At 44.8% G+C, this 12,514-nt stretch overlaps 1 protein-coding gene across 7 annotated transcripts in view; it reads right to left on the bottom strand.

The window, feature by feature from the left end:
• Window positions 1-12,514, bottom strand: part of CCDC71 (coiled-coil domain containing 71) — a 110,152-nt gene that overhangs the window by 14,686 nt on the left and 82,952 nt on the right. Inside the window, exon 1 of one of the 7 annotated variants that reach the window (XM_082265372.1) lies at window positions 2,316-2,497. The exons of 5 other annotated variants lie outside the window; for them this stretch is intronic. In XM_082265372.1, the coding sequence (XP_082121498.1) occupies window positions 2,316-2,482 (167 nt within the window). In that variant the 5' untranslated portion in view covers window positions 2,483-2,497. Of the gene's footprint in view, window positions 1-2,315; window positions 2,498-12,514 lie in introns of those variants that run through there. One more of the 7 variants, XM_082265374.1, reaches the window with a different exon arrangement.

The raw sequence follows: 12,514 nt of genomic DNA, 5'->3' as shown, positions 1-12,514 counted from the left end.
CATTGCAGGGAGAAGAACGGTCAGCTGTGTTTACAACAGCCGAACGTCCTCTCTCAGCGGGGAGCGATCGCAGGTGTCAGGCAGCAATCGAGCCTCTGTTCCCATGCATTGGCATCTCCCCTGCCTAGTGGGGGACAGGAGCTCACCCCCTCCCCCCCAGTGCGACCTGACGTCGGTTCGCGGAGGAGGGGCTGCCTGCCGCAGTAAAAGTGGGCGGGCGGTCTGGAACTGGTTAAACAAGCCGAGGTCAGAAGCCGATTGGGTTCTCTGAGGTGATATAGAGTTCTTCTATGGCATACTATATACATTGTATCTTTCTCTATAGGGATGTGGACATTATAGAAGAAGTATATGGGAGGCAGATGATGGTAGAGCTATACATACTGTGTATATATATATATATATATATATATATATACACACATACACACCCCCATATACTTCTATAATGTCCACATTTCTATAGAGAAAAATACAATGTATATAGTATGTCATAGAAGAACTCTATAATATCCCTATAGAGAAGGCTCTGCTGTGTATATAGATAGTCCCCTTATATAGAGAAGGATCTGGTATATATATATATATATATATATATATATATATATATATATATATATATATATATATATATATATATATATATATATATATATATATACCAGATCCTTCTCTATATAAGGGGACTATCTATATACACAGCAGAGCCTTCTCTATAGGGATATTATAGAGTTCTTCTATGACATACTATATACATTGTATTTTTCTCTATAGAAATGTGGACATTATAGAAGTATTTGGGGGTGTGTGTGTGTATATTATATATATATATATATATATATATATATATATATATATAGGATCCTTCTCTGTATAAAAGGGGACTATCTCTAATATATACAGAAGAGCCTTCTCTATAGAGATATTATATGAGGGGACTATATATATATATACACACATACACACACAGCTGACCCTTCTCTATAAGGGGACTATATCATATAATATCCCTATAGAGAAGGATCTGATGTATATATTAGAGATAGTCCCCATTTATATAGAGAAGGATCCCCTGTATATATAGCCCCCTTTATATAATATCCCTATAGAGAAGGATCCAATATATATATATAGTCCCCTTATAAAGAAGGATCAGCTGTGTGTATATATATATATATATATATATATATATATATAGTCCCCCTCATATAATATCCCTATAGAGAATGCTCTGCTGTATATATATATATATATATATATATATAGATAGTCCCCTTATATAGAGAAGGATCCGGTGTGTGTGTGTGTGTATATATATATATATATATATATATATATATATATATATATATATATATATAGAGAGAGAGAGAGAGAGAGAAGAGAGAGAGAGAGAAAGATCAGATTATATATATATATAAACACATACACCGGATCCTTCTCTCTCTATGTTATATATATATATATATAGGATCCTTCTCTATATAAAAGGGGACTATCTCTAATATATACAGCAGAGCCTTCTCTATAGGGATATTATGTGAGGGGACTGTGTATATATATATATATATATATATATATATATATATATATATATATATATATATATATATATATATATATACACACACACACAGCTGACCCTTCTCTATAAGGGGACTATATATATATATATATATATATATATAGTCCCCCTATAATATCCCTATAGAGAAGGCTCTGCTGTATACATTAGAGATAGTCCCCTTATATAGAGAAGGATCCGGTGTGTGTGTATATATATATACAGTCCCATTATGGAATATTCCTATAGAGAAGGATCTGGTATATATATATATATATAGTCCTCCTATATAATACCCCTATAGATGAATATTAGAAATGTTTATAAGTCTGTAATGTTCTGTCTCTATAAATCCCATATATACACACCTCTATAGGTGTCTGTATCCCCCATACACAGGATACAATGTATACATTATAGAAGATGGAATGAATTGTATCTTCTCCTGTGTGTCGCCCATAGGATTCTATAGAGGATACAATGTATATATATATGGGGTGTATATATATATATATATCTCCCCCCCCCCCGGTATATAGAGATGTATGAGAAGAGAACACACTCTGTCTGTCCCGGTCGGTATTATGACGTCTATGAGGAGTCCGGTCCCCGCCCCCACCCCGGTCTCTCCGCCGCCCCGGACTCGTCCACAGAGCGGACAGGCGGTGGGCGGAGCCCGGCGTTGAAGGAGGAGTTCCTCGCATTCCTCGGCCGCCCGCCCCCCTCCGCTTCCCCCCCGGTCCTCCTCTACCTTGTCCGGTTATCTCCGCTCTCTGCCGGTGACCCGCCCGCACTGCTCTCCCCCGGGCTCTGCCTCCGCCGCTCTACAGGCAGGAAAAAAAAAAATGGCCGCCCCGCTGAGCACCGGAAATGCCGATCGGCTTCCGCACGAGCTCTAGGCTGCCCCCCATCGACCATGGCGGGTAAAGTGAGCCGTGTGCGGGGCCGACCAGCGCCACCTGCCGGGGGAAACCGCAGGCCACTCCCCCAAGCACGCACAGCGCGCTGGAGTGTGATGAGGGGGAGGGGCGGTCTGTCTGGCTGCTATAGAGACCGGAAACCTGACCCCTCCCATCCATGGAGGACAATACCATAGAGTGTGTGGGGGAGGGGCTGTGAGGGGGCAACAATATGGAGGCGCAGGATATGGAAGGACACAACATTGGGTGTCAAGTTATGGGGGGGGGGGCATGACATGGGGGTACACAATATTATAGGGAATTAAATTGGGGGACAGGATATTAGGGGGGCTTGATATTGGGGGTATATTATATAAGGGGGGCATAACATGGGGGTACAGTATGGTAGGGGTGAATGACAAGGGGGTACAGAATGAGGGAAGACATGACATGGGGGCAGGATATGGGGGGTGCATAATACCGGGGTACAGAATATTAGGGGGATCGAATGTGTGGGAGAATAATATGGGGGTACATAATATGAGGGGGGGCATAACATGGGGGGTACAGAATATGGGGGTACAGACCATGAAAGGGGCATAACATGGAGGGTACAGAATATGAGGGGGGCATAACATGGGGGTTACAGAATATGAAAGGGGCATAACATGGAGGGTACAGAGTATGAGGGGGGCATAACATGAGGGGTACAGAATATGAGGGGGGCATAACATGGGGGTACAGAGTATGAGGTGCATAACATGGGGGGTACAGAACATGAGGGGAGCATACCATGGGGTACAGAGTATGAGGGGGGCATAACATGGAGGGTACAGAGTATGAGGGGGGAATAACATGGGGGTACAGAACATGAGGGGGGCATACCATGGGGGTACAGAATATGAGGGGGGCATAACATGGGAGGGTACAGAATATGAAGGGGCATAACATAGGGGTACAGAATATAAGGGGGGCATAACATGGGTACAGAATATGAGGGGGGCATAACATGGGGGTACAGAATATGAGGGGGCATAACTTGAGGGGTACAGAGTATGGGGGGTACAGAATATGAAAGGGGCATAACATGAGGCGTACAGAGTATGAGGGGGCATAACATGGGGGGGTACAGAGTATGAGGGGGCATAACATGGGGGGGTACAGAATATGAGGGGGGCAAAACATGGGGGGTACAGAATATGAGGGAGGCATAACAAGGGGGGTACAGAATATGAAGGGCATAACATGGGGGGGGGGTATAGAATATTAAGGAGGTACAGAATATTAAGGGGGCATAACATGGTGGGTACAGAATATGAAGGGGGACATGATGTCAGAGGCAGAATTTGAGGGGAGCTTGACACAGAGGGTATAAAATATAAGGTGGGCATAACATGGGGGGTAGAGAATAAGGGGATACATGACATAGGGGAAGAGTAGGAGAGGATCAAAACATGGGGGTACACAATATGAAGGGGACATGACATGGAGGTCAGAATATGAGGGGGGCGCATAACATGGAGCTAAAGAATATGGGGGGGGGGGGGGGCATGACATGGGGGTACAGAATATTAGGGGGGTGAAATTGGGGGGGGGGCAGGATATGAGGGGGGCTTGACATAGGGGGTATATTATATAAGGGGACATGACTTGGAATTACAGAATAAGGGGTGGCCATGACATGGGGGTACATAATATGAGGAAGCACAATAGGGGTACAGAATATGAGGGGGGCAGGATATAATGGAATACATAATATGAGGGTGAATGACATGAGGGGTACATCACATGGGGGTACAGAGTATGAGGGGGACATTACAGCAGGGTGCAGAACATAAAGGGGGGCATATCATGGGGGTACCAAATGTGACGGGTGAATGACATGGGGGTACATAATATAAGAGGGACATAATGGGGGTACAGAATTAGGGGGGACATAGGGGGCAGAATATGAAGGGGGACATGACATGGAGGTACAGAATGAGGGGAAACATGACATAGGGGGGCAAGATATGAGGGGGACATGACATGGGGGTACAGAATATAAGAATGCATGATATGGGTATACATATTATGAGGGTGCATGACATGAGGGGTACATAGCATTGGGGTATAGAATATAAGGGGTGCAGAACATGACGGAGGCATAACAGAATTAAGGGAGAATGACATGGGGGTTACATAATACGAGGGGGATATGACATAGAGGCAGGATATGGGGGGTGCATAACACAGGTCTACAGAGGGAGGTCAGCCATGAGGGAGAATAACATGGGGGGTACAAAATATGAGGGGGGAAAGACATAGGAGAATAACATGGGGGGTACAAAATATGAGGGGGGAAAGACATGGGAGAATAACATGGGGGTACAAAATATGAGGGGAGAAAGACATAGGAGAGTAACATGGGGGTACAGAATATGAGGGGGGAAAGACATAGGAGAGTAACATGGGGGTACAAAATATGAGAGGGGAAAAGCATGGGAGAATAACATGGGGGGTACAAAATATGAGGGGGGAAAGACATGGGAGAATAACATGGGGGGTACAAAATATGAGGGGAGAAAGACATAGGAAAGTAACATGGGGGTACAGAATATGAGGGGGGGGGGAGACATGGGAGAATAACATGGGGGTACAGAATATGAGAGGGGAAAGACATAGGAGAATAACATGGGGGTACAAAATATGAGGGGGGAAATACATTAGGAGAGTAACATGGGGGTACAAAATATGAGGGGGGGGGGGGAAGACATAGGAGAATAACATGGGAGTACAAAATATAAGGGGGAAAAGACATAGGAGAATAACATGGGGGTACAGAATATGAGGGGGGGGGAGACATGGGAGAATAATATGGGGGTACAAAATATGAGGGGGGAAAGACATGGGAGAATAACATGGGGGTACAAAATATGAGCAGTGCATTAAATGAGGGATGCGTAACATGGGGGTACAGAATATGAGGGGGGCATAACATGGGGGGTACAGAATATGAGGGGGGCATACCATGGGGGGGTACAGAATATGAGGGGAGTGTACCATGGAGGGTATGGAATATGACAGGTGCATGACATGAGGGTACAGAATATGAGGGGAGTGTAAGATGCAGGGTACAGAATATGAGGAGTGCATGACATGGGGGTACAGAACATTAGGGGTGCTTGACATAGGGGGTACAGAAGGGGAGTGTAACATGGAGGTTATGGAACATGAGGGGTGCATGACATGGGGGTACAGAATATGAGGGGTGCGTGACATAGGGGGGTACGGAATATTAGGGGTATATAACATTGGGGTACAGAATATGGGGGGTGTAACATGGAGGGTACAGAATATGAGGGGCACATGACATAGGGGCTACAAAATATGAGGGGAATGGAACATGGAGGGTACGGCATATGAGGGGTGCATGACATAGGGGGTACAGAATATGAGGGGTTCATGACATATGGGGTACGGAATATTAGGGGTACATAACATGGGGGTACAGACTACGAGGGTGCGTGACATAGGGGGAACAGAAGGGGAGTGTAACATAGAGGTTATGGAATATGAGAGATGCATGACATGGGGGTACAGAATAAGAGGGTGCGTGACATAGGGGGTATGGAATATTAGGGGTACATAACAGAGTTCTAGAATATGAGGGGTGCGTGACATAGGGGGTACATAACATGGGGGTACAGAATATGAGGGGTGCGTGACATAGGGGGTACATAACATGGGGGTACAGAATATGAGGGGTGCGTTACATAGGGGGTACAGAATATGAGGGGTGCGTGACATAGGGGGTACAGAATATGAGGAAGGCATTACAGCAGAGCAGGGTGCAGAACATGAGGTTGGCATTACATGGGAGGTACAGAATGTGAAAGGTGCATGACAGGGGTACACAATATGAGAGGGCATATCATGGGGGTACAGAATATAAGGTGGGGAATAACATGGGGGGTACAGAACATGAGGTTTGCATGTCATAGGGGTACAAGCAGGGGGGGCATAACAAGGGGATACAGAATATGAGGACAGGGCATAACATGGGGGTACAGGGTATGAGTAATAATATGGGGTACAGAGTATAATGGGCATATAACATACAGAGAATGTGGGGTACAAAATGTAAGGTGGGGAATAACATGGGGAGGTACAGAACATGAAGTTTGCATGACATAGGGGTACAAGGAGAGGGGCATAACAAGGGGATACAGAAAATGAGGACAGGGCATAACATGGGGGGTACAGCCAGGGTATGAGTAATAATATGGGGTACAGAGTATAATGGGCATATAACATACAGAGAATGAGGGGTACAGAATATAGGGAGTTACATAAAATGAGGGGCTCAGGGTATAAAGAGTACATGGAGGGGGGCAGAGAATGAAGGGTATATAGCATGGAGGGGGTGGCATAACATGGGGAGTCACAGACTGTGAGGGGCACAGAGTATGAGGGGTACACAGCATGGAGGGGGGTGTAAAATATGAGGGGCACATAGCTTAGGGGGGCACAGAATATGAAGGGTATATAACATGGGGGTAGCAGAGTATGAGGGGTACATCATTTTGGGAGGGGGGGGGGCACAGAGCACTAGCTCCACCCCTAGCAGAGTTAGGTTGCCCCTTTTTGCTGGAAACAATGGGCGGACTTACCTCCTATGACTGGCAATAGGCTGGGTGGCCAGGTTACTATTCCAGGGACACATCGCTGCTGAATCGCTATACGGAAATCCGCTCACCCCCCCCCCCCTCCATAGACCTATGTGTCTCATATACAGCTGAGATGGCGCCATATCATATTTCCCAGAATGGATCAGAAAACGTTATTTTTACTTCTCATCCAGGATGAGGATTTGTATAAAGAAGGGATCATGAAATCTGTACAGGAAGTATAGAATGTAACAAATCGCAGACAATTATATCCGTCACTATTACTGCCAGTTCACACATATGCGATGCGGGAACCCTGCGAATCCACTGCGGGTCCCCGCATCGCCCCAGGCTTGCAGGCAGTTCACACTGCCATTTGTGAATCGCTGGGGGTGTCAATACAAAGTTAACAACACCCCCAGATCCGTGAGAACTGGTAGTGCCAATTAACATATATGCGAAGTCAGACATCGCATGTGATTCGGAGCGCACTGCTATGCAAATCACATGCGATGTCTGTGCGATGCAAATTCAGCCATACAGATTGTATACAGATTGTATGGCTGAATTTGCATTGCATTCGGACCAAAGTCGCACAGGACCCTTTTTTGGTCCGCACCGGAATCAGATCGCATGGGTGTTCACAGCTATGTGATCCGATTCATGTCCGAACTGACAGTTCACACTGTGATATGCAAACTGATCTGGGGGTGTCGTTAACTTTGTATTGACACCCCCAGCAATTCGAATATGGCAGTGTGAACTGCCTGCGAATCGGGTGTGATGCGGGAACCTGCAGTGGAATCGCAGGGTTCCCGCATCGCATATGTGTGAACCGGCACTCAGTTCGGACATGGATCGGATTGCATAGGTGTGAACATCCATGTGATCCGATTCTGGTGCAGACCAAAAAAAGGGTCCTGCATGACTTTGGTACGAATGCGATGCAAATTCAGCCATACAATCTGTATACAATCTGTATGGCTGAATTTGCAATGCACAGACATCGCATGTGATTTGCAGAGCAGTGCGCTCCGAATCACATGCGATGTCTGAGTCGGCACTAAAAGGATTACTCTAGGTCTTTTTTTTTTCTTCTTGACAAATGCCATTTAATCGAGTTCCATTAATGCAGAACTGATTACTGTAGTAATGTCACTGGTCCCCCCCAAAAATGTCAGTTAGGGGTCCGATCTGTCCACCGCAATGTCGCAGATTGCCGCCATTACTAGTAAAAAAATATTTAAAAAATGACATAAATCTTTCCACTTTTGCGCAAACCGATCAAAATACGCTTATTGGGATTTTTTTTAACAAAAACATGTAGCAGAATACAAATTGGCCTAAAATGATGAAAAAATTAGATTTTTAAATTTTTTTTATTGGGAATGTTTTATGGCAGAAAGTGAAAAATATTGTTTTTTTTTCAGGATTTTTGCTCTTTTTTTGTTTATAGCACAAAAAATAAAAACCGCACAGGTGACCAAATACCACCAAAAGAAAGCTCTGTTTGTGGGAAAAAAGGAAATCAATTTTATTTGGGTACAGCGTCGCACAGCCGCGCAATTGTCAGGTAACATAACGCAATTTTTTTTTTTTACCAAAAATATGTAAAAATAATTGGCCGACAATGTTAAAAAAAATTTGATTTTTACATTTTTTTTTTGGAATATTATATAGCAGAATGTGAAAACTATTGTTTGTTTGTTTTTTCCAGAATTGTCGCTCTTTTTTTTGTTTATAGCGCAAAAAATAAAAACCGCAGAGGTGATCAAATACCACCAAAAGAAAGCTCTGTTTGTGGGGAAAAAAGGACATCAATTGTATTTGGGTACAGCGTCGCACGACCGCGCAATTGTCATTTAAAGTAACGCAGTGCCGAATCGCAAAAAACGGCCTGGTCATTAAGGGGGGCAAATCCTTCCGGTCCAGAAGGGGTTAAAGCCCTGGGCGTCATATGACAGCCAATGGTGGGCAAGTGGTTAAAGTGGAAATAAGGCACAAATACTCACCTATGGTCCAACAACCCAACCCCCGCGAGGTCCCACACCATTCCACATGTGCGGACGTCACTCTTCCCGGCACATGCGCAGCTCTGTTTCTGTTATGGGGAGGATTATGAAGAGGCACAGGTACATTTATTTTAATGAAGGAGACTTCGCGTGTGACTTCTGCAAACAAGACCCCATCTCTTCACAATTATTTAATGGTTTACATTCAGTTCTACTTTAACCACTTCTGGACCAGAGGATTTTCCCCCCTTAATGACCAGGCCATCTTTTGCGATTCGGCACTGCGTTACTTTAACAGAAAATTGCGATGCTGTACCTAAATAAAATGAATGTCCTTTTTTCCCCACAAACAGAGCTTTCTTTTGGTGGTATTTGATCACCTGTGCGATTTTTATTTTTTGCGCCATTACCAAAAAAAGAGCGACAATTCTGAAAAAAAAAAAAAAATATTTTTCACATTCTGCTATATAACATTCCCCAAAAAAATTTTTTTAAAAAATCTAAATTTTCTAACATTTTAGGCCAATTTGTATTCTGCTACATATTTTTGTTAAAAAAAAAAACGCAATAAGCGTATTTTGATTGGTTTGCACAAAAGTTATTGCGTCTACTAACTACAGGAAAGATTTATGTCATTTTTTTTTTTTACTAGTAATGGCGACGATCTGCGATTTTTTGCGGGACTGCGACATTGCGGCGGACAGATCGGACCCTTAACTGACGTTTTTGACACTTTTGGGGGGACCAGTGACATTACTACAGTAATCAGTGCTAAAAACATGCACCGTTACTGTTATAATGACACTGGCAGGGAAGGGGTTAACACTGTGGGTGGTCAAGGGGTTAAATGTGTACCTAAGGGCATGTTTCTAACTGTGGGGGGGCGTGGCTTCTGAAATGACCATAGAGACCTGTGTTCCTATATAGAAGATCACAGGAGCTCTGTGATCATTCCAGGGAGAAGAACAGTTAGATGTGTTTACAACAGCTGACCGTTCTTCTCTCACAGCGGGGAGTGACCGTGGGTGTCAGGCAGCAATCTGAGCCCCCTGTCCACTGCATTGGCTTCCCAGCTGACGAGCGGGGGTGCGCTGCCTGCGGCGCACGCTCACCCCCTAACCTCCTGCAGGCGACCGACGTATAGCTATGGCGGTTTGCCCAGGAGCGGCTGCCTGCAGCAGGATAACTGTGGCGGGCGGTCGTAAAGTGGTTAAGCCCCCGTTCACACCGGTGCAACTTGTCATGCGTTTTCACAGATCAAAGTCGCATGACAATTTGCACCCTATTTATAACTATGGAACTGTTTAAATCGTTGCACCAGCTTTGAAAATTTTAATGCGCTATTTTTTAGCGATTTCATGTGCAACTTGCATTGACATCTGTAAGAGCATATGCTTGTAAACTCCTGAAAAGGCCATACTGACCATGGACGCCTAAAAAAAGAAAACGAATGCAGCCACCACATCTAACGATTTGTAGGCTGTAATATATTACAGTTTTGGGTTTAATTTTTTTTTTTCGATTTAATTTTTTCCTTCATTTTTTTTGTCTGTACCGCAGAATTCGCGACTGTGCAACTTGTGTGAATGAGGCTTCAATGGTAGGAGTAAGCGTTTACTCTAAAGGTAATTTTGGGCAGTTGGAGCTCCGGGATCACAGAGAGGAGAGGGAGAGAAACAAAGTTACAGGGATAACAAACTCAGGAGCAGAGCTTAACATTAGAGCAAGGGCTGGGGGGGGGGGGGGGCACACAGGGAGGGGGATTAGTGATGGACCACTGTCTCTTTCTCAGCAGATAAAAGCTGGCAGCAGGGAGAGACCAGCTGCTGGAGGAAGAGTTCTGCAATTGTGGTCCATCACTAATTCCCCTCCCTGTCTGGGCCCCCCTGTGTGCTCGGGTCCCCTACAAGAGGACCAGTGGCCCCCCCTATCAGCAGCCCTGAGCCCTAACACTCTCCCCCCCCCCCGGACTGACAATGCTGCTGTCTGCTGTACCCCCTGTGCTCCTTCTTCCAGAGTGGGGGCACTTCTGGAACAGAAGGTGTGTTACTGGCCAGATCAGCAGGTGAAAACCAAGGGGGAAAAAAAAGCCTAAGGCCCCTTTCACACAGGCGATCCGATCTGATCCGCCTAGCAGTTTTTCAGGCGGACCTGATCGAATGCTCCATGCATCCCTAAGGGGCAGCGGGTGTCAGCGGAGACATCGCTGACACCCGCTGCTATCCGATATGATCCTGTCCGTGAAATCCGGGCAGATGGAAACCCTATTTTCCATCTGTCTGGAGGATCGGATCGGATGAGAACGGACAGGGGGTCCGTTCTCATCCGATCTCCCTATAGAGGACAGCGGGGATCTGACAGCTCCGTCTCTGCACACAGAGCGGTGACGGAGCTGTCATCCACCTGCTCAGTGGGGATCGGCGGATCGATCCCCCGCTGAGCAGAACGGACGTCGTCGGACAGTGTGCCGTGTGAAAGGACCCTAAGGAGCAGAGCCAACATTGAAGCCAGGGCTGGGTGGGGGGGGGGGGGGGGCACACAGGGAGGGGGATTAGGGATGGACCACTGTCTCTTTCTCCCCTGTGTGCTTGGGCCCCCTACAAGAGGACCGGTGGTCCCCCCCTATCAGCGGCCCTGAGCCCTAACACTCTCCTCCCCCTGACAATGCTGCTGTCTGCTGTACCCCCTGTGCTCCTTCGTCCAGAGTGGGGGCACTCTAAAACAGAAGGTGTGTTACTAGCCAGATCAGCAGGTGAAAACAGAGGGGGGGGGGAGCCTAAAAAAGAAAACGAAAAAAAATATATAAAAAAAGAAGAAATAAAAAAAAAATAAAATTTTTTTTTATTTTTTTTAATTTTTTTTATTTTTTACATGATAAATGTATGAATATAAGACTGCGTATGTATAAAAATGTATGTAATTATTTATATATTTGTTTTTTTTTATGCAGTATTTGTAATTCCCAGCCTTAATAATAATAAAAAAATTAAAATATAAAAAAAAGAAAACGAATGCAGCCACCACATCTAACGGTTTGTAGGTTGCAATAAATTACAGTTTTGAGTTTAATTTTTTTTTTCGATTTTAAATTTTTTTCCTTCATTTTTTTTTTTTTTTTGTCTGTACCGCAGAATTCGCGACTGTGCAACTTGTGTGAATGAGGCCTTAATGGCAGGACTAAGCGTTTACTCTAAAGGTAATTTGCGCGTTAGCTTTTTTTGGTTCTCTAACTATAATAAAAATAAAAACCGCAGAAATATTATTGTCGGGAGAACGGCCCGCGAGCTTGTCCTTTTATCGACTAAGGATATAAATAAGTCTCACTTACGGCCGCGGAGATTTTGCGCTGTGCACAAGCCATAAAGCAAGCCATTTACTAAATAAGAACTT

Source organism: Pelophylax lessonae (assembly GCF_965119305.1).
Source record: "Pelophylax lessonae genome assembly, chromosome: 8".
In the NCBI taxonomy this organism is placed as follows: domain Eukaryota; kingdom Metazoa; phylum Chordata; class Amphibia; order Anura; family Ranidae; genus Pelophylax; species Pelophylax lessonae.
Note: the sequence above shows the minus strand (reverse complement) of the source record. Positions and strands in the feature narration are given on the sequence as shown.